The sequence below is a fragment of the Artibeus jamaicensis genome, unplaced genomic scaffold, assembly GCF_021234435.1.
Source record: "Artibeus jamaicensis isolate MK-2021 breed Jamaican fruit bat unplaced genomic scaffold, CSHL_Jam_final contig_525, whole genome shotgun sequence".
Lineage (NCBI taxonomy): Eukaryota > Metazoa > Chordata > Mammalia > Chiroptera > Phyllostomidae > Artibeus > Artibeus jamaicensis.
The window spans coordinates 6,823,893-6,845,698 of NW_026521874.1; the positions used below are offsets into that span (position 1 = coordinate 6,823,893).

Genomic DNA, 21,806 nt, shown 5'->3' on the forward strand with positions numbered 1-21,806 from the left:
GAAGTAGGTGTGTTCTTGTCCGCATTTTACAGATTAGGTAACCGAGGCCCAGAAAGATGAAGCAACTTGCCCAGGGTCACAGAGCTGGGAAAACAGACACTAAAATCTAACCCAACAGTCCCCTAATGACTTCTGGACAATCACCTAATACTTCTGTCAATATTCAAAACACGACGTGCTTTTAGGGGAGCAGGGATTTGGGGTTCATGATTTCCACCCCCCAGAGGTGTGACGGCCTTCACTCTGGGTCCCTGCCTTTGTTTGTCATGCGAAAGCATGTCAGAGCAGCCAGGCAGGGGACGCAAAGGGCCTGCCAGGTTGCCGTGAGGCTCCGGGCACACTCAGGACCCCCAGGGGTCTCCTAGCCGAGTCTTCCTGCAGCCTGTGCCCTCTCAGAACCAAAGCCGGAGCGGTCTTGAGCAGCCATGCTGCCACTCAGCATCTCCCCCTGGGGCCAGGAAGCTGAAAGGGATGGAATTAGCTTTAGAATTCTCGCTTTGCGGCTCCAGCTACGTCATGGAAAATAAAGAAGAATTGTAATAATAATAAAAGTTGTCCAGCCTCGCCGTCAATTCTGTTTGGGTCTGCTTAGTGGAAGCACTGGGCTGTCAAGAGCTCCCACAAAAGGGGGAGGATCTCTCTTTTGGTTTTATATTCTTAACGGAGATGGTTACTTTGTTTTAATTAAAGAAAATAACTCCCAAAAATGTTGGCTGAGGGAGTTTACAAGGGAACATATCAATGGGCTCCGAGGAATTCTCCGTTCCAGCCTTGCCAAACTGCAAAATCGCTCTCTGGAAAGGGCAGAGCCTGCCTTTGATGACTCGCACTCACAGGAACGGGGGAGCCACTTCGCCCCAATAAGCACTTGCCCCTCCCAGCTGGCTTCTCTCCAAGGAGCCTGAAACATCATCCCCACTGTCGGCCGTGCACCTCTCTTTCGGTGCCTGAAATACGTCTGCAAGCTCATCTGACGGGTGTCGAAATAGGGGGGTGAAAGTGTGAAGTGACTTCCCAGTCAGTACAAGACAATAGAGGCAATGGGAAGAAAATGCTACAATCCAGTGACATTCGGGTGACCTTCACAGGGCTCCTCGGAGAACCAAGCGAAAGAGCGTGGTTAGTGGCAATAGAGCAACGACCTCTAACGTCCTTGTGATGAGCAGATGAACTACCTTTGTCTCCAGCTGGAGCGCATCACTGCAGAATCCAGGGCCCAAGAGAATTAAAGTGCAAGTTGAAAAGCCCTTGCGTGTCTGGAAAGAAAGGCAGCAGCACCAGAGGGCTGGTGTTGTATCACCTTCATCACCACCAACATCATCATCACCATCACCACCATCATCACAGTCAATATCATCATCATCATCGTCACCATCCTCATCTTCCTCTTCAGCATCCACATTGTTCTGTCAATGTCTCCTAATGTCCAAGCCACCGTGTTGGTCGACTCACCTGCTTTCCCTCACTTGATCTTGGAAACAACTCTGTAGTTTAGGGTACGATCGGATTTACGTTAGTAGTGAAGAAATTAAGTTTCAGAGATGTTCAACCACTTGCCCCAGCTCACACAGCTCAGAAGAGGTGAAATGGAGCTTCAGCCCAGGTCAGCAATATTCCAAAGCCCTTGCCAACTCACACTGGATAGTAGCAAATCATTGCCTTCGCACCAACTGCTTGGGCAACACAACTGTCCTGTGATACAAAGCTTCCCAGTATAACAGCACTGGGAACCGGCTACACCCAGGCAGTGTCCAGTTCTACCAGACAATCTGCTGGGCCTCCCTGGAAGGACCTTCAGTGTACCATTAAATCCCACTGCTATCGGCTGTATCCACAGCTGCACCCGCATCCTGCCAACTCGCTCTGCATCGTCTGGGCTCACAGGACACCCACCGGGGGTCCTGAGCACCTCGTCTCACCCTGGGTGTTGGAGCTCGGAGCCCGCAGACCGGCTTCTCCCGGGCTCTCACATTCTGTTCCACGTGAGCGAGTGCCATGAATGACGCCATTGTCGCCGGGTCTGGGTTGTAAAACGTTACAAGGGAATATTGAAATCCGTGGCCAAGCTGCACCCACAGCATGCCGCCAGCTAACGAACGCCCCTGAGAACCTTTTTCCACTGCAGCGGTCTGAATTGGCCTTTTCACTGCGGCAGGTGGCCGGGCCGCTGGCGTGCTGGGACCTGGTGCTGCTGCGGTGCCCTCCGATGCTTACTCAGTTTCTGGCAGCCTTGCCCAAACAACCAAAGCAGCGCAGTGGGGCAAGGCGAGGGACTGTAACATTCCTGTTCTCCGGGAGCAGATTCCTCCGCTGGCGAGCACGCCGATCTGTGATTAAAAATTCACGAGGGGCCCCACAATCCCACCACAGCTCTCGCCATTTATTCACTCTCCAATGTGCTTGGGGAAGTTATCCTGATGTAACATGTGTGGGCGCACAAAGAACCGGGATGGTTCGCCGCAGGTGGGATTTAGCTCAGTGCTAATAATAATCGCCCTCTCCTTCACATCTACAACTGTTTTTATGACTCTGTTCACACCGTGCTAGCAGCTGGAGAAGGGATGGTGAACGCGCTGGCCGTTCTGGGGCCAGCCAGCTGGGGAGGACAGAGGGACACCAGAAGTTACCTTGATTCCCCATCCCTGACTCTACCAGGGCCCAGTATTTTGAGGGGCACCAAGAAATGTCAAGACATCTCCCTCTCTGTCCTTCAGTGGCCAAAACTTAACTTCAGTTTGAGATCACGGGGCTCCCTTCTTAACCCCCTAGATGTCAGGGTGGGCATTTCAGGCTGGGGCTCTGAAGTCAGGCTCGGTGGCTATGGCTTACTTCAGCCCCCAGTGAACTTGGCCATGTGATACCGGCCAGATTCCTCCCTTCTCTGAGCCTCAGTCTTCTGTCTATAAAATGGGGATAATGAGAAACAGCACCTCTTGGGGTTATAAAATAAAATATCACGCAGGCAGGCTTAGCACATATTTGGGTCACACCGCTCAATAAACACCAGCCTATAGATCACACATTATTATATTTTGTTTTTTAACATTATTATATTTTGAAGCAGAAGTTCTTCTCTTACAAGGGACGTTCCAGTGGTCTACGAACATCCCCCACACCATCAATTATCACCAGTTATCAGATATTTAGAGCTTGTCAGTTTTCTAGGGAGTGGTCCATAATGGTGTCCGCTACTCAGAAGGGGGCTTAGATTTAAAAAAAAAAAAAACTTTGCGGTGACACTACAGAGCTGGCTCTGAAGTCACAGGGAAAGTCCCAGGCCAGCTCCGTGGATCATTTCATGACATGTCCCTTTGCCTCAGTTTCTCCCCTTGCAAAACGGAGCAGTAAGACCCATGTCCCATATCAACAGTCGAGATCCCCCAAAGTAGAAGTTAGATGTGAAGCTACAGACAGAAACGTCCATGCGAAGTGAACTTCCGACGGGCTCATGGTACCAGGACGTGGAATAGTGTTGCCTGGTCCCTTGCACTGAATTGAGAAGCTCGATATTTTAGTTCCGTCCCATAAAACTAACAGTTTTCGAACATTTAACAATGTTTAGTTTTAATAGTTTCTTTCTGTGATTTTGGAGGGAAGGTGGAAGGGAGTGGTCGGAGGCTAAGCCTTGGTCCTTCTGGACGCCGCAAGGCCAGAGGGCCCACGTCTAACTGACCTCAATCAAACTGCTTCCTGTGCTCAAGGGCACTGTGTTGGGGCCTCCTCTGCTCCGACAGGAATCACATGCAGAGGTAAGTCAAGGACTTCTTGGTGACCCTTCAGGGCAAATGGTGACCTTGGCAAAGTCACCCCAAAGCAACAGCCCTGCGGGAATGCCAAATGTTCTGACTGCCGATCCAAACATCTGCCTGTCCTCATGGGGAAAAAAAAGACCAAGAAAAAAAGAACACCTAGAAGGGAATAGGTCTCCAAAAAAAACTTTCCTAATGTGGGCACGTTCATCACTGGGATGGGGTAGAGGAGAAACCGGGCGCAGAGTGGGGAGGGGCAGGGGTGGGGAAATCTCTCCGGGGAGTGGGCTTCAACTGAGACTGTGTCCTGTGATCGCCTGGGAACTCTCCTTCTAAATGGTGACTCCCCAGTCCAGCCGCCTCCTCCAAGAGACTCCGGTCTTTGTTTTCCTTCCATGCAGCCTGGACAGCAGGAGTTTTGAAAGCTCCCCAAGACTCCTTATACAACAGAGTACATGCTGAATGATTCAATGTACACTCAATCCTGTGACAGACAGAACTAGCCTGTAGTGAAAGGAAATCAGAACACTGACTGCTGTGGGCGGTGGAGGCAGGGATTCACTGGATGGGGCGGAAGTGGGGGTGGGAGAATGTCCTAGATGACAGAGGCTTGGGTCCTGCCAGGCATGTGCATTTGTCAAAAGGGAATGGTGCACTGGAGATTTGGGTCTTTCGTCGTATGTAAATTTTACCCGAAGAATCATAAACAACTGAATCCTAGTTCACGATTAACACGCTGAAGTGCATAAGGGTGGAATGCACTCATGTCTACAACTTCGTTTGAAATGTATCAGAAAAAAGGTGGATGGATGGACTGGTAGGTAGATGGATGGGTTGGTGGGTAGATGATGGATGGATGGGAGGGTGGGTGGATGGACTGGTAAACGGACGTGTGATAGACCAAACACATGGCCAAATAGTAACTGAAGGACCTAAGCAGGGGGCATGTGTGTGCTCACTGTACAATTCTCCCATGTTTTCTGGAAGTCTTACCCGTTTCATAACAAAACCTTGGAGTGCACACCAGGCACTTCTAATGCCCCACCAGAGTGGAGCACTAAGTAGAGAACAGGGTCCCTTTCCCCAAAACAGCACAGGGGCTCTATTTTCAGAAAACAAGGTCACATACTACCTGTGTGTCTTTGCTCATTTGGTCAGGGCCCCAGGATTATCCTGGTCTGACCAGGGGACACCGCCATCAGAGACCTGTCCAAGGGCAGTGTCTGGCCCCTCCCTCGGGCCACTGACTGAACCTCTGAGGGCGGGACCCAGAGACCTGCTTTTTAAAATAAGCCCCCTCCCCCAACCCTAGGCAATTGTGACATCTCATCTGCCCAAAGTGTGAGGAACACGGTTTTGACATGGATGAGTGAGTGATCTGCCCCCAGCCAGTGTCCCTGAAGAGCAGGTGCTTTTGGGCAGGGGGGGCAGGGAGAAGACAGGTGGGGACAAGGGTGCAGACAAACAGGAAAGGGGAGGCAGACTGCTCCGAGGCTGCATATCCTCGGGATAACCGTGAGCCAATGGGACCCCTTGGGACAAACCTATTTCACAACGGAGGCCGGCTCTGCTTCCCAAACACAAGGCCCTCTTGTCTTATATAAACCGACGCTTCCCTGGGGGAAGCCATGTGGCTAGACAAAAATACAGCGGGAAGTGGGGAGCCAGGGCCCTCTCCAGAATTGTGCTGGAAATCGCTCCTCATCACCTGGGCCTTCGGGTTGGATACCTAGTAGCATGCGCAGGACAATACCAGAGCGCTAAGGCTGCCGTTTGAAAATGACCCTCGGAGGTGAGGAGCGAACATGGGTTTAAAATCAAGAAGGAAGGGCTGGAGAAGGAGGGAGGGCTCCCTTGGATGAACTGTCACCTTTTAGGGGTCCCATGAAGCCTGTGAAGTTGTTTGATATTTTTTGTCCTTGTACATTGAGTTTTTCATCGAGTCCCTTGCTTGACTTGAATGTTCAGGGGTCTGAGACCCCGAGGGAGGAGGTGAGTATAAGCATCACGGAAATTGGGGAGAACGACCCATTTCCAATGTGGGTTAGCAGAGGTGCCCCTGGACCCAGAGTGACCAGTCAACCTATTCGGTCTAGCTGGGGCACCGTGGGCTCCAAGCTCTCCTATCTAATCTCTGGGGGTACCTGTCCCAGAGACCACTTCCCGCCCGTGCATCAGGTGCCCACACAGAGATGAAAGAAGCAGAGGCGACCTCGGTTCTTCCGTGAGGACCTCCGAAGCCACCACCCAATCCTGAGGGACACGGCCAGTATCTACTAGTCCCCTGGAATGTTCCACGAAGACAGTGCGTGGCAGACAGGCCGGGCACTGCTCATGGCCACTGCACACGAGGCAAAGTGGGAAGCGCCTGCTGCTTGTTCCTATTCTGGGCTTTATTACAGGAGGACCAGGGGCGGAAGGGGGTTCGCTCCACTTAAAGAAGCCAGGCCCACTGCCAGGCCTCTCTCTGCACCTTGACCAACCATGTGAACCTGGGCAAGGCAACCTGGCCTCTGGCTTTGCAAGGCCACAGACCCTATCTCACACTTGACATTGGTCCAGCGTCGCTCTGGGCAGACACCATGCTGAGGGCTCCCATGCCTACTGGGACAGTGTTACGACTCTCGTTCTAGCTAGCGGAGGGCTCACTACACCTCCCCCTCGAATCTGGCTGGGCCCATCGAAGTGAGTCCCTGGGACTGTTCAATGAGCAGAATGCAATGGAAGTGACTACACGTGAGCAAAGGCCACGCGGCTTCTGCCTGCCTCTCTCAGGGGCAGCCGGGCAGCCAGCCGCAAAGGAGCCCAACTCCCTTGAGCCCACCATGCTGGATGGGCCCCGTGCATGGGTTCCAGGTGGCAGCCCAGCTGAGGTCCCAGCTGAAAGCCAGACTCAACAGTGGGTCATGGAAGGGTGCCATCCTGCATGCCCAGCTTTGACAAGCTTCCGGACACCTGGCAGCCCTACTGACATCTGGCTGCAAGCGAGAACCTCCCAGATGAGTCCCTGCCAAGTTCCCAATTCACAAATCATGAACAAAACAAAAGTGTGTCCCTGTTATGTCTTGCTTCACCTCCTACATGAGCCACACCTGGTCTTTCCACCGTGAGTAACATTTACAGACACTCCCAAGGGCCAGCAGATTGGAGGAAATCTGCCATACTTTGATGGCCTCTGAGCTCTTCACGGGTGGACTGGGGTAGCCTATACTTTCTCGTCCCTTTAGTGGCCATAAATGCATTGCAGAGACGTGGTCTCTGGAGCTTTGGCTGTCCCGGATGGCAGAACTTACAGCCCAGGCCTTGCCGGCCAGTTCAACTAAAGCTTGGGAGTCTTTTCTTAGGTAGTAACAGCAGTCAGAACACACACGTTATCTCATTTCACCCATGCAACAGGCCTGCGGGCAGGTTCCATAACTACCCCCATCTTACAGGTGAGGAATTACAGGCTCAGTGGATTCAGGGATCCTGGAGCTACTCCGCATGGTAACCTGGACCCCAACGCCAAAGCCTGCTTCTCCAGCTATGGAGCCTGGTCCCCAGCCTGTTGATTCACCTTTGCACCCCAGTGTCCAGCATGCAGTAGGAACTTAATAAATGCATGTTAGCTGAATAACAAATCAGCAGACCCAAAACTACATAATGAGTGAATCCCTGCACCTCGGTTTACTGTCCTGCAAAAGGGTCTGGAAGGCTAGACCAGAAGCTGTCTCCTGTGGTCCCTTCTATTTGTAGAACGCCAGGGTCACCCTGGCATAGTGCCATTCCAGGTGGCTTTCAGAGAGTTTCAGACTCTGACCCCTACTTTACACCCCAAGGCCTCTAGCTCCCTGCCCACATCTTCTCTGCTCCAACCCAGGAAACCCTTCTTCCCAACAGATTCAAATCTGCTTCTTCCTACAAAGCCTAGTGCCCTTCTCTCCACAAAGGCATTTGTCTGTCCACCCCTACCCCCCACCCCCACCAGCCCTGGCATCTTTGACTCCTCGGAAGTTCAGAACTTGTCGGAGCACATCTTAGAGACTGCCACAAAGTGCAAAGAAAGCAAAGCTCTGTGAAACTCAGAGTCTAGATCATTCCCAACACACGTGAAGCTCCCACACCTTTCCACTCAGGATGAAACACTGGTGCATCTTCCCAACGTCTGTCAGTCTGCATGTCCCCCTGACAATGTCTGCCAAACCTTGATACCAGCTCTACCACTCTGCAGCTACCAGTTTTCTTTAAATAATCAGCCTTCAGTTCATTCCTTTCCCCCTGCCTTCCTTCCTTTGAACTTACTCTCACCCTGAGCAATAATGTCTATGAAATCAGTCTACGTGCCTTTCTGTGCACCTGCTCAGTCTATTTACTTCGTCACTGGGGTAGGGGGGCTGCAGTTCGGGATACAATGGTTTCTAGGAGTCGACGTTTTTTAAGCCACAGATTGACCTTGAGAAATAACCTTGGTGCCTATTGTAATCAGTCTGCCAGAGGCAGGAATTTTAAATGATTTTAAATCCTTGAACAATGTTTCATGCTCTCTGATTTTTATCATCGGCAGTTGTAACTGGAAACTATAAATGAGTGTTGGACGCTCACTAAGACACCCTCTGCAGTTTTCCAAACACGGAGAGGCAGGTGGAGAGAGAGAGGTGGGGTGAGTGCCCAGACGCGGGCCGAGCTGCTCCAAAAGTGGCTCCCGTGGGCTGACTTCGCGTGGACGCGCGGCCCTCCTTCCAGCGGCCGGGCTGAGAGGAAACCTCACCCCTCCCGATTTTCTCCCCAGCAGCTGTCACCGGGTGTGAGTCGAACAGGAAACAGGATTAGAAGATTAACAGTGAGCCTGCCGTTCCAGCCCGACTGTTATCGCAGCCAACTCTGGACAGCCACCTTCCCGGGGACACTTGTCACTACCTGCTGCAACCTGGGAGTGGGACCACAGCCCAGAATAAATTTGGAATGGGAGCCGCAACCGGGAGTCATGGGGAGTCTCTCCCCAAATCGGATACATTGTATGGAGCCTGGATTGGCACCAAGCTCCCTCACATCCTTCCTTTAGAGCCCTGGAAAGCGGAAGCTACATTTATTTATGCCCATTGTACACATGAGGAATCTGAGGCTCTGTGAGGTCAAATCATTGGCCTAAGGTCACAGGCAGAGGAAGGACTGCACCCAGGTGTGTCTGACCCCCAAGTTTTCTTTTGGAGCCACTCGACTTGGTTTGCTGTCCTTCCCCTGAGCCACCTCCAGGGAACTGGGCAAAGGAGCCGGCTCACACTCCCCACCTGGCCCCTGGCTAGCCCTCTCGTTCCTCAGTGCAGCTCCTGACACAGCCCGGAAGACACACGTGGCTCTCAGGCCGGGCGGTTTGATCCTGCCTGTCAATTACTGAGCGCCCAGCTGCCCTCTCCCTCCTGCAGGGCCCACCCGCGAAAGTCACCTGATCAAACTCTCCCATCCACAACAAGGGGGTGGTTAGAACAGCCAATTCTGACCAGAGCAGAGTCAGCTGCCTAAAGGCCTAATCACTGTGTTTAGAACTTCGGGGGCGAGCCCCCAGGATCACTGACACCTGAGCTTTTAAACTCGTGGACCTCCCACGTGCGTCTCCGTGTGTAACGTCTGTCCAATCAGCTTCCAAAGTGCAGGGCCCAAGCCTGACCCTGGAGGGCAGCTACGGGTCCCGGGAGCAGACAAGACTATGTGCGCAGTGTGTGGCTGGAGGAAGCTTCTTGGAAGAAAGAAAAGCTACAAGGTGACCCTAGTGATGGGCAGGGAATGGCCAAGTGCAGGACGGGGGGGACAACGCCTGAGGCAGACCAAATGCGTTCCCAGGGCCAAAAATCACAGAAAGAATTACGGTGAGTTTCGAACGTGGTCGAAGCAGGTGGGAGGCACTGATGAGGGGCAGGACTAGAGGGCGTGGCCACTCTGAGGGGTGGGGCGTAGTCCATCACGTGTAGGAGTCTGGGCTTTATATTGAAAGCAACAGGCTTGGAGTGTTCTAGGTGTGGAGTAGCCTTCTCTGATTTGTGGTTTGCAAAGATGTCTTTAGCGGCTGCCTGGAGAATGTCCTGGAAGGGAACTGGACTGAAGTCAGGCGGGGATGGTGGTGATTAGAAGACACAGGCTGGCCCTGGCTGGTGTGGCTCAGCGGACTGAGCGCCAGCCTGAGAACTAAAAGGTCACCGGTTTGAGTCCCGGTCAGGACAGCAGCCCGGGTGGCGGGCCAGGTTCCCCACTTAGCGGCACGTAAGAGGCAACCACACGTTGATGTTTCTCTCTCTCTCTCTCCCTCTCTCTCTCTCTTTCTCTCCTTTCTCCTCTCCCCTCTCCTTAAAAATAAATAAAATATTTTTAAAAAAGAGAATAGACGGGCTGGAAGGAGAAAGAAAACTGAATTCTGAGATGAGAAAGCAGAATCAGCAGGACCTGGTAACGGGTGAAGTCTGAGGGGTGATTCGCAGCACCTTAAAGCCATGACCCCGTCTGCTCTCGGCTCTGTGGGAAGGAGGGAAGCAGTGGGGGCTGGGCGAAGCTCTTCCTTGCAAGCTAGAACTGGTGACTGTGTCCGGGCCCCGCTACACAACCTGGACCGTCACCTGCAGGAGCGGAGGCCCTGTCGATGGCTAAGCTGCCCGAACGGCAGGTAACGGTCAGACCGGACTGGAAGTCTGAACACGACAGAAACACGAACTTGGCCCTTGAGCCCAGGGCCACAGAGGGTTAGACCGCGCTTCCCTTTATGTGTTATTTGTTGTCAGCTTTTTCACTGGCCACAGACGAAATCTAACTCCAGTTTCAAAATGCAGGCCGAACGCCAAATTTTTTTAAATAATAATTTAAGAACTTGGCTCTTTTAGCCACAAAAACATCTTACTAATCCACAGTTATGAAGAAAACCAATTATGACCGAAAGAATGCATGAGTGTGGTATATGCGTGTACACCTGAGGATGATGTCTTTATTTCTACTAAAATATAGTTCATGTTCAATATTATATTAGTTTCAGGTGTACGATAGTCAATACTAACACACCTGATGAAGGGATCCCCACACTAAGCCCGGTCACCGTCACGCAAGTTATCACACTATTTCTGACAATAGCCCCCATGGTGAACCTTACACCCGCCATAACTTACTGCTTTGGTAACTGGAAATTTGTGCCTCTTAGTCCCCTTCACCTTTTGCCCTTTAGTTTTTTAAAGTGTGTAAAATTAGAAGTGGTAAGCCTGCTATCTGAAAACCATTTCCACAGCATGCATTTATTTCCAAAGCCGATGCTACCACCACAGAGCTGGGACTCTCTCTCTCTCTCTCTCTCTCTCTCTCTCTCTCTCTCTCTCTCTCTCTCTCTCTCTCATCTTCTTTGAACAAGCATGTCTGTCCCATCTGCCTGATTCTCCCTTTCTCTGTCTTCCAGAAAGGATAAGGAAAAAGGAAAAGCTTCCTAAGTGACCTCATTTTATTTTGAAACCTGAAACCCACCTAAAGGGGAGGAAGGAAAAAAAGAAAAGAACTTTTGGTCAGAGGGATCAAGATGTATTTCTAATTCTCTTGCCATATGGTAACTTATTTTGGAAGCATATCAAGAGGTGGAGAGAGTGTTTGACAAAATTGGCAATGCTTGTACAATCCCTTGAAATCAGACCAAATTCCCACTGTAGACATTTGCTCCAGCCCCTGCCATTCATCATATCAGCACCTGTGACCACGGGATATGTAAAAATAGGGAGCAATCTTTATCACCACCTCCCAATCCCCCCGGTGCCCTGAACACCGCGTGGTGGCAAGTTTGTCTATATTTCACCCCCAGAAAACCAAGCCATTAACTTCCCCTTTTCATTTACCAAGAGAGCTGTTGCCAGACAAAAAAATCACTCAGCGGCAGTGACCTTATGGGAAGAAAGAGAGGGGACTTCACTGGAAAGAGAGGGACAGCAAAGGAAGAGGAGACGAGCGCAGCTTCTGTCCCCCTGGCAGATGAGGGGTGACATTGTCCTGGACCTCCCGCCCCACACTTCTGGGACACACTTTGCAGCTTTGCCTGAGACAGGAAACCCCACAGCAGGGTGAGAGAAAGTGGGGCTCAGGGAGGCTCGCTCTCCGTTTTCTGGTTTGCTCACGGGGCCCCGTTTCCCTGTACCTGGTGGGCCGGGGGGAGGGTCGGCTCCCCTGGGCTCTTTGGGGTGCCCACGAACCCACTTTCTTACCTTTGCATCCTTGACATTCTGTGAAGTTCCATGTCGTCGCTGCCCCGGAATCCTTTGGCGAAAGGGTTATTCTCAATCTTCAACTGGGTGATCTGCAGGGAGGAGAGAGTTGGTTTACAGAACCTCGAGGCACGAGCTCAGGCTGTGTTGCAGAAACGCGCAGGCTTCGGCAGCCAGAAAAAAAAGGAGGGGGGACATGCAAATTAAGACAGTACTGTCACTGAGACCCATCAATCGAGTCAGGCCAAAGCTTTGAAAAAAATAATGTGCTAGATCAGACTACTTAGGAACAGAGAAAAAAACCTGGGTTCAATGTGCCCATTGATTAAAGTCATATCTTGTATCATTCTAGCGATTTGTTATTGCCGTTGACTTTCATCATAGCATTTTGTGTGCCAGACACCAACTCGGCCCCGTCGGTGGGTCCCCACCTCCCCTTTGGAAAGTGGAGCATGTGGGCAGGTGACGTCACACTCCCCAGCGGCGTCACAACCTCCATTCGGGAGGGCCTGACCGTCGCTTTCCAAGTCCCGATGCCTCGTTTCAGGTTCACATCATGGTTTCACAGAGAGCCTTCGCTAGCTCAGGTGGAAAATGGTGTCTAATTAAATAAACACCAACAGATAGAAGTAGAACATATATAATGGCTGTCCAACAGCTTCCAAACCTCTTTAATTTTTTCTTGGGTATTTTTGTTGCCAGGTACAAAATATAGCAATAGAACAGGGTCTTTGGTGCAAGGCCCAGAACTTTCATCTCAACCATGAACATATTCTGTCAGTGTGAGTGAGCAGCAACAGGTACAGATGAGAGAGGGCTTCTGTAGAGCCTGCGCCAGAATTCCTTCCTAAAAACTGTGTGCCAATTACATTTTCCTACATCGCATAACTCTACAGACTCCAAGGCGGCACCCCTCGGGGCTCGGTCACTCAGGGCTCACCTTCACCGTCATTGTCCTCTCTCCATGGCACCTGTGCACTGGTCCACTTAATCTTCCTACTTACATCTAATCCCCTTGTACTTAAATGCATTTTGTACAAAGCGCTGTATCGCTTCTCTGTATGTCAAGCCAGAATCACTTGCTATTCAATACAAAGGAAACAGTGATATCAAATTCTCTCTCCTGGTGCCCACTGAGAGCTCGGAACGCCAGGGCCTGCTTTGCCTTTGTCCCAAGGTGGGGAGATCAGACACCTTCAGAACAGAATGTAACACAGCCGCACTGACTAAACTGAGCCTGTCTCCCTGATTGTCCGATGGAAAGATTCATCAAGAGAAAACAAGCTGCTGGGGTTCCATCACAGTCAAGTAACCGCCCCCCATCATCTCACCTACCCCCAGGAGTATGGGTCTGGACCTTCAGGAACTCTGTACTGCGGGTAATTAATGAGGCTGCCCTCTAATTTGTCCCTTTGGGGGCAGGCATTCTGGTACGTTCTGTTTTCTAACAGGGATGGCTTATTAGGGTCTTCTGCCCCCAACACTCTAGAATAAGCACAAAATTACTCTATATATATACACGCAGGTGCGTGTGTTCCTGATGAAAAATTATGTAAATATCGCACTTACAAAACGTGTCCCACGGCTGCGATCATGGGACACTTTAGAAGAGACAAGAGTGTGGAGACTGTGGGAAGGTGAGCGGTGGGCAGGACGAGAGGGGGGGAGGGCGCAGCAGGGGGGTTTCAGGCCAGTGACACTGTTCTGTATGCGGCTGGAATGGGGACGCGTGTCATTGAACCTCCATCCAAACCCCCAGGACGGATGCCACCGAGGGTAGACTGGACTTAGGGTGACTGTGATGTGTCAGTGTCGGTCCACTGATTGTGACCAGGGTCCCGCCTGGTGGGTGCTGATCGTGGGGGAGGCTGTGGGTGGCGGTGGGGGAGGGGCAGGTAGAACATCTGTGCACCCTCCCGCTCAACTTTCCTGGGAACCTAATACTGCTGTAAAAAAAAAAAAATCCATTGAAAATTTTTCTAACACAGGAGGGGGCAAAAGTAGGTTTACAGTTGTTTGTAATGGAACATGATACAATAATTAATAAATCATAAGACAAGTATAAACTCTGTGCGCTGTGTACTCACAATTATAAACTACTTTTGCCCTGTGTGTATGGGTGTTTATGTGTATCCACATTCCCTCCTCCCTCAGTTTTTAAAAAATTGTACCCATTCCTGCAGCTTTCTGATTTCAACTTGACTTCAGAATGAGCCAAAAAGTCGACAAAGACCCCCTTTAAAAATGGTCTTTAAAGCTTGCACTCTTGAGTCCAGTTCTATGGTGAGTATAAACGCCCATCACCTAATGGGGCTTTCTTTCCCACTCAAGTTTTCTCCCGTAAAATGCAACCAGCTTGACCATTAACCATTTGTTTTAAAAGAGGTGGGGGGCGGGTTCTCAAAGCTCAGTACAAATTAGATCCTTGAAGATCAAATTAGAAAAGGCGGTCTTGACCCACTCCCCTGTCCCCATCCCCTGCAGTCCCTGAAGCCAGACCCTGAGAAAACTGCAGATAAACCGGACTGTGGCGTCAGGTCTGAATTAACACCCAGCCCACGAGGTTCCTCTTCTACCAAGAGCCCAGGACAAAAATGTTACCCGAGGAAGAAAAGAACAGGGTGGATTTTGTGTATTTTATCAGATGAAAGCTCAAACCACTTCTTGCTCCTCAGTTTACTTCTACCTAATTCTTGCCCTTACCACCATAGCTTCCAGAAATATGATCGTACAAGGTAAGCATGATCTGCTGTACAGGCACTTAGGTGTATTGATCTGGCATGTGTCTTGCTTTGGAAACTGCGTATAGATGCCTGTGGGGCGTAAGAATTACCCTGGAGAAATGTGACCATGCCAGCTTAGCTGTAGGTGAAAATGTCCCTCTTATTCCATAATAAAAATGCCTTCTTTATTTCAGTCCATGCAATAATCCTGTCCTTGAGCCTCCCTTCTCACAGGCTGTGTGTCAGCTTGCTCCCTTTTACGGACACACAAACACACAAGCCAATATACACTGTGATGTCTGAGTTCTACCCAAAGGCGCGCCCCTGAAACAGACTCCCACCGGGTCATGCCAGTGGACTCTCTGGGCCGAGAGCTTAAAACCGGATATCCGGGGGGGGGGGGGAGGGGGGGAAAATACGAATATAAATGCCAGCTCCAACCAGTGAGACAGAGGTTGTAAAAATTAATGAGAATAATTGTTGTGAATTCTTGCTTTTGAAAAAAAAAAGAAAGAAAGAAAAAACCCTCACGAGGGCCAAAAATCTTAATTATGTCTCTCTATTAGGGGTTCATTTCCTGGTCCCAACCAGAAAGCTCATACCTCATAAATACAGGCTCCTTACACAATGATTTAAGTGGGAGGAAAATGCCTTTTAATGGTAGAGCAAGTTAATATCGGGGGATAGCCATGCTCGCCGCATACACAGCCATTGTTGCGAGAGCAGGGAAATGAAATGCCCACGTGACCTTTTTTTAACACCTAAATATTTCTAGGGGTCGCTCCCAGAGCTGCTGACAACTCCAGTGAAAACCTCACAAAAACCTGTTTCACGGAGCAAACGTCGCTGGGGAAGATTCGTGTTTTTAAATATCTTTTTCAAGCTGTCGGCCATCTGGGGAAATAACTCCCAAATCCAGCCTCGGACCGCAGCTGGGCCGAGGGAAATACCCTGTGCCATTAGCAGACCGTGGCTCACCAGGGAGTGAAGGCAGCGTCAGCCGGGGACTCTGCCCCGTCGTACCTGCCTCCCCCTGGTCCTGGCACCCAGGTGGAGACCGTGGTCAACAATCGAGCCCCTCCGACCCACCCCCAAAAGGGGTGGCCCCTCTTTTCCCAAACTGCCCCGGCAACCAAATCACATGGACCATTTTTCTTTCCCTGCTCACTCGGCCAAAGCAACGAGGGGCGAATGGTCCTGAAACTGGACTAACAGACACGATCGGTGAACGAACTGAGTCCCGGAGACTAACCTTTTGCGGTTTTACAACCACAGGAATAGGAACTTATTGAAAAATCTCAGTCTTTCAGAGTCTAAAACAGTCAGGGTAGCAAAAAGTTTTCCAGAGGCCGAGTTTTGGATGCAGTCGCCCTGTGAGTAAATTGATCGGTTACCGAGTCAGCCAATGGAATCGTCACTGGCACACTGTGCTCGCTCTGTGCCGGGGTCCGCCGGACACCCGTCCACGGGTTATCTCACGGAATCCTCACACCGGTAATAACAAATGAGTCTCTTACTATCCCCATTGTACACATGGCGGAAGCTGAGTGAAGGAACTTCTCCAAAGTCCAATGGATCTGAACCCAGGCAGGCGGCCCCTGGAGCCCCCAACCTTGACCCTACACTCAGGTGGCTCCTACCCATAAAGTCAAGGGTCTCAACACCAGGTCCAGGTGGGACAATAAAGTAACAAGACAGAGTAAATCACACCCCGGCTGGCCTGCTGGTTTAAGTCACAGGTCATATATCCACGCGGGGAATGTGTGCAGCGGCCCTGGACTTGAACTGGAAAACTGTACCACTTGAGACTGTCCCCCTGACGAAGCAACTAGGTGCCTTCCGTGCGCACAAGGGGAAAGTGGGGGGACCCTCACACGGGGGAGAGCGACGGAAAGCCGTCTGCCACGCAGTCCCTCTTCCAGCAGCCAGTCTGGCTAAAAAGACCTGTATGTACAGCTCAAAGGGGTTCCCGGGACCGGCCAAGGAAGAAAAAAGGCAATTGCTGTGTGTGGTCATCAACTACTCAAAAACCCAAACGTGTGTCTGGAGGGGCACGTTTTCTGGACCCGGGAGCATTTAGACAGTGGACGCCCCCACCCCCAGACTCCGCTCAAAACCCCCACACCTGCGTCCCGCTGGGCGAGCGCGCCTTTGCGCAGGGAGATCACTAGACATACCCACCGGGGAAGACCTTTTTTTTTTTTAAGTAGAAATTTGGTAGACTGAAATTTATAGAATGTTCGTGACCAATGTTAGCCCAACAAATTAAAAAAATTTTTAAGCGAGAAAGAATAGAAATTTGGGGAGGGTCCTGGGTACTGTCTCTAGCGCTCGGAGTGCTGGTTTCCGAGCGCATACGTGTTGAACTAATCAAATCGGGTGCTTCCAAGCTGTAGTTTATTGTCTGACAATTATGACTCAATAAAGCTGTAAACAGAGCAGGAGAGAAACGCCCCCTGATCTACCCAGGCCTGAGGGACCCTAAGACGGTAACTGTACAAAGCCAGTGAGTTTCCCCCAAAGGATCTGACTGTCCCCATGTTTGTCTAGCAGGTCACTGGCCTATGTCTACCACTTCCTGTCCTTTCTGTATGAACCTGGGCTTTCCTGGGCCTGGTGGGGGGAAGACTCAGCTTATTTTTGGAGCCTCTCTCTGGGCTGGGAATACGTATATACATGGAAAGTAGCATCTTTGCTGCTATTTTTTCCATTTTGCATCCTTCACTGTCACCACAAAGCTAAACACGGGTTTACAGCAGGGACATGGAACACAGGTTTCTTAGCAGCCAGCCTCAAATCTGCCTGCAGTGGTTCTGCAACTCTCAGGGCATCCGGGGGTTTTTATGTTTTTAGCTCTTGTCGGTTCAACAAATGGGGAGAACTCAGAAAAATCCGCTTGCCCCTTGAAAAAGTAATTGCGTTTGGGGGCAGAGCAAGTTTTCTTCTGGAGAGAGAAGCTCTCTCAAGACCTGGGTTCCCAGACAGGCCTTGTGGCCTACAAGGGACCATCCATCACAGCTTGGCCTGGCCGCTGACAATCTGAATTTGGAGGCGACTCCACAGCATTTTGTAACTACCCTGGCTTCACGGGTTGTGGGGTGGGCGTGGGGGTGGGGGGACTGACCCCCAGTCTGCACTGGAATGAGCTTCACTGGGTAACTGGAGGCTGCAGGGTGCTCTCGCCCAGCCTGGCTCCAGGGCCCCTGTAACGCCCTTATCTTGCAGGTGGTGATAGGCACCGTGGAGGGGGAGGGGCATCGCCATTCCCACATCCATCTCCTGAAGTTGTCCACGTGACCCGCCCTCACTGATCCCACACGGAATGCCCCACTTCCCGCTGTAACAGCCCTCTGACCCCAAATCACCGCTTAATACTCTCAACAGCCTCCAATCCCACCGAGGCTGCGGCCCCTTCCCAGCGCCCATATCCTGCCTTTTCAGATTCCAGGTCTTTCTTCATTACAAGCCTTAGAAATCATTCCGCCAGGCCCCACCCCCAACACAACGGAGCCACGTGCCCTCGGGTTTCTAAACAACGGACATCGACCAGGACAAGTCAAGACAAGCCTCTGCCTCTTGAGGAAGAATAGGGGGTGCTCCCCTAACCTGTGGTGGTGGGGCGCCCTGTTCCATTAGCATTGTCAGGCTTCCAAATGCCCAAGTCAGAGGCTGGATTTCCAACAGGGTGGGTTCTGACTTTGACACAGTCGGTCTGGCGACGTGGCAACGTCCCACCTCTGCCCCACTGCAGCGCCTTCTCCCAGATGAAGCGTTGACCACATGCAGGCCGCCACCTCACCAAGCTGTGGTTTTGCAGGATCCTATCTGAGTCCTGGCAGCGATGGTCCAGGCTGCTGGTGGCCATGCTTGCTTAATTTTGTTTTTGTTTTTCTTTTAACAATGCAAACCTTGCTTTAGCATGTGGTCTGGGGGCAGGCGGGGGCGGGGATGGTCAGAAGTTGCTGAAACCCATTATAGACGCATCTGGAAAATCCAAGCCCAGGGTTTCCGGCAACTTTGCCACCTGCCCCGATGGAGGTTGAAATGCATCCAAAAGGCAGAGTGGTGGAAAGAAGGAGGCATCTGGACAGGAACGTGGCCCCAGGAAGCGGAGCCCCAGGCTCCCACCCAAGTGTATGGAGTCAGGCAGTGAAGTGACCTTTCTTCTCACGGACCATTTCCTGAGTGTTTCTGAGATGCCTCCTGTCCCGTTTGAGTGTGCAGACATCTAGGGCTTGATCAGCTTGTTTCTCACCTGGGGACGTGCGTGCGTGTGCGTGTGCGTGTGTGGGGCGGGGGCCCGCCAAAGTCGGGACTAGAGCACAAAACAGCTACAACCTTCAGCCTGCAGCTCCGTCCCAGCTACACGCCGCCCCTGGGGGCAGGAGCTGGTGTCCGCTGTGCAGACTGCAGGCGCCCTTAGCTTGAAGTCGCGGAGGGAGACGCCTTCAGCATCATGCAAACGAGCGGGCAGCCGCAGGCACGGCGGTTCCTGGGTGCCGGCCTTACCTTGTGATTCTGGTAGGAAGTCACCGCGATAAACGCCGTCTCCGGAAAGACGTGGGTGCAGAAGGCAGTGTTTTTTGAGCCAAATCCATTATTTTCGTCCGCTTTCACGATGTGTAATCTGGGCTGGTATTTGTGCATGGAATTTAGAATAATCTAAAAACAATAAAGAACATGAGATTGTAAGAAAAATGAAAATCCCTTTGTTTTCAGATAAAACCTCGCTCTCCACCCCCCAAAATTAGCCTTTTCGTATAGGCTCTCGGGGGAAAAAAATAGTCCGATTTTTTTCCCTCCTGTTTTGAAAAGGGTCCAGTGATTTCATTAAAAAGAAACATTTCAAAAATGACAATTTCCAACTGAAAAAGCCAGGGTAATATTCCAGGAATCTACCCAAAGCACACACAGCAGTAAATCAGAATTCTTAATAAAGTTTGCTTAATAAATTAACTCCCTACGCAGGGCACTTGCCGCCCCCAACGGGAGCAAGGGAAGTCGGGAGCAGGACAGTGGCGCCCCTGGGAAGCCTGGGTGACAATGTTCGGAATTAAAGGGGAGAAGAAACAAACAAACAATCAAAGATACAAATCGCCCCCCCCACACACACACACCAGAAAAAAAACCGTCTAAGAGATGCAAATGAAGAGACCAAGCTTTTGCAGAACTGAAATAAAAAAAATCACAGGCTTGGCCCTTTGTTTGGAGAATGTGTGAAAGTCAATGAAAAGAGAAAAGGGGGTGTGGGGGACTCTAAGGATGGGGAGATGATGGGGAAGTACCCCCACCCCACCCCACCCCACCCCACCCCCTTCACCACCAAACAAGGGCCTGGTTGCCCTGAGATTCTTTCTCCAATTTTATCAACATTTCAGGATCCGCAGCTTGGAATCATCGCCAGGCTCGGCCCCAGAGAGAACTGCCGCCTTCACTTTCTTGGGAAACATTCCCTGCCTCCCGCTCTTCTGTCTTCTCCGTGTTTGGGGTGCTCCCAGGGACAAGCGGGGTCTGAGGGATGTAGCTGGGTGGCTGTGACCACCAGGGTCAGTACCAGGCAGGGGGCCTCCAGACCTGTTCATAGGAGAGGAGCACCCCCACTAACAAACTGGGGGTGTTGTTCTGCTGGCTGACGCCTGGGTTTGACATCTCCCGGAGCCTGTTAACACTAATTGTCAAACCCTCCTGATCGGTGCTCACCGAATGGGTGAATCGCCGAGTTTAAGGGGCTGAAGGTCTGCCCTGCGCTTTTCCTACGACGGAAGGCTGGCGCGGGGGAGGTTTGCGTTGATGACCCTGGGGCAGGGTTCTTGGGCCAACCCCAGAGGAGTCCTGGAGGAGGGGGAGGGCCCGGTGACTCCTCCGGATCCCGGCCTCGCGGCTCTAATCTCCGGCCTACACAGCTCGGCTGCCTGCCTTGCCGATAGCGACGCCGGCTCTGGGCGGCCTGGCGACAGAGAGACGCAGCGGGGCCCCTCGGGCCGCCGCAGCCCCCGAGTCGGCGCGGCCATCGTCCCGGCTTAGCCAAATTGCTTTGACGGCCGGGGACAGTGTGGAGACATTAGCGGAGGGCGATCTAATGGTTCCTAATTTCATTAGGATGGCTGGGGACTCGAAGTCTGGAGTTTGGTGTGGGTTTGCGGGGCAGCTGCGGAGTCCAGAGCAGCTCTGAGTGCGGGCTCTCTGTCCTCCGCTCTAAGAGCCCGAAACCCGCAAGGGTGCCGGGATATCTGAGGTGGGACTGTGTGCCTCCCCCGCCCCATGCAGCGCGACCCCAAAGGCGCGCCCAGAGCCCCAGAGGGAAAAGGCTAGGAACCCAGCTGGAGCTGGAGGGCAGTCCTGCTTCCTGCCATCAAGATCCCAAGCAGGACCCCAACATAGGGTCCCAGCCTCCAGAAGGACGCCAGGCAGCCGGAAGATGAATGCCCGGCCTTCACAAAATACTCCTGCCTCTCCCCAGCGCTTAACCTCAATGACCCGTTCAGTGCCCGCAGGGACACGCCCAGGCCCTCTCGAGGTCATTGTGGTTCTGGGTGCACCAGCACGCAGGACTCTGCAGACACAACTCCTTGCTCTCAACGAAAAGGAGACCCTCGTTTTTTCCCCATAGAAACGGTCCCCTCTGCACCTTTCTTTAAGCGCATGGGGCGGACGGCCCCTGCCTCTAAGTTCCCACAGCAGCAGATTTCTCATTTGGGCCTTCACAACGGACCTCTGTGCCCGTCAGACCCGCTCGCACCCAGTCCCCTCCAGTCTCCAGTGGGGACCATGTTTCTGTCCATTCTCGCCGAGAAGAACACAACAGCATAGGAAGCTCTTTTGGAGTTAGAGACCCACCCTCGAGTCCTGCCCCCAAACACAAGCTGTTTGACCTCGGGCAAGTCCCCTCCCCCCCTGCCCTGGACGCCCAGTTCCAAAGGCTGCGTGTTTCTGTTCTCCGGGCACCCACCCCCGGCCCCAGGCTGCTGCGAGGGTCAGGGTGGCATCACCGACCCAAGGATTCCAAACACTGAGTTCGGGGACCGGGTTCCATCCTGGTGATGAATTCTTTCCGCCAAAGGGTTTGAGGGACACTCTCCTAGAAGTCAGTGTGTTGCTCTTCGTTTGTTGTTCTTTGGGGAAGAGAGGGTGACGCCCTC

General features: G+C 52.0%; 1 protein-coding gene across 6 annotated transcripts in view; it reads right to left on the reverse strand.

Annotated features, from left to right (window-relative positions):
* TBX5 (T-box transcription factor 5) overlaps nt 1-21,806 on the reverse strand; it is a 79,355-nt gene that overhangs the window by 11,267 nt on the left and 46,282 nt on the right. For all 6 annotated transcript variants that reach the window (XM_053669603.1, XM_053669599.1, XM_053669598.1 and 3 more), the window contains exons 6-7: nt 19,177-19,329; nt 11,945-12,036 (exon numbers count right to left, since the gene is read on the reverse strand). In XM_053669603.1, the coding sequence (XP_053525578.1) occupies nt 11,945-12,036; nt 19,177-19,329 (245 nt within the window). The remainder of the gene's footprint in view (nt 1-11,944; nt 12,037-19,176; nt 19,330-21,806) is intronic.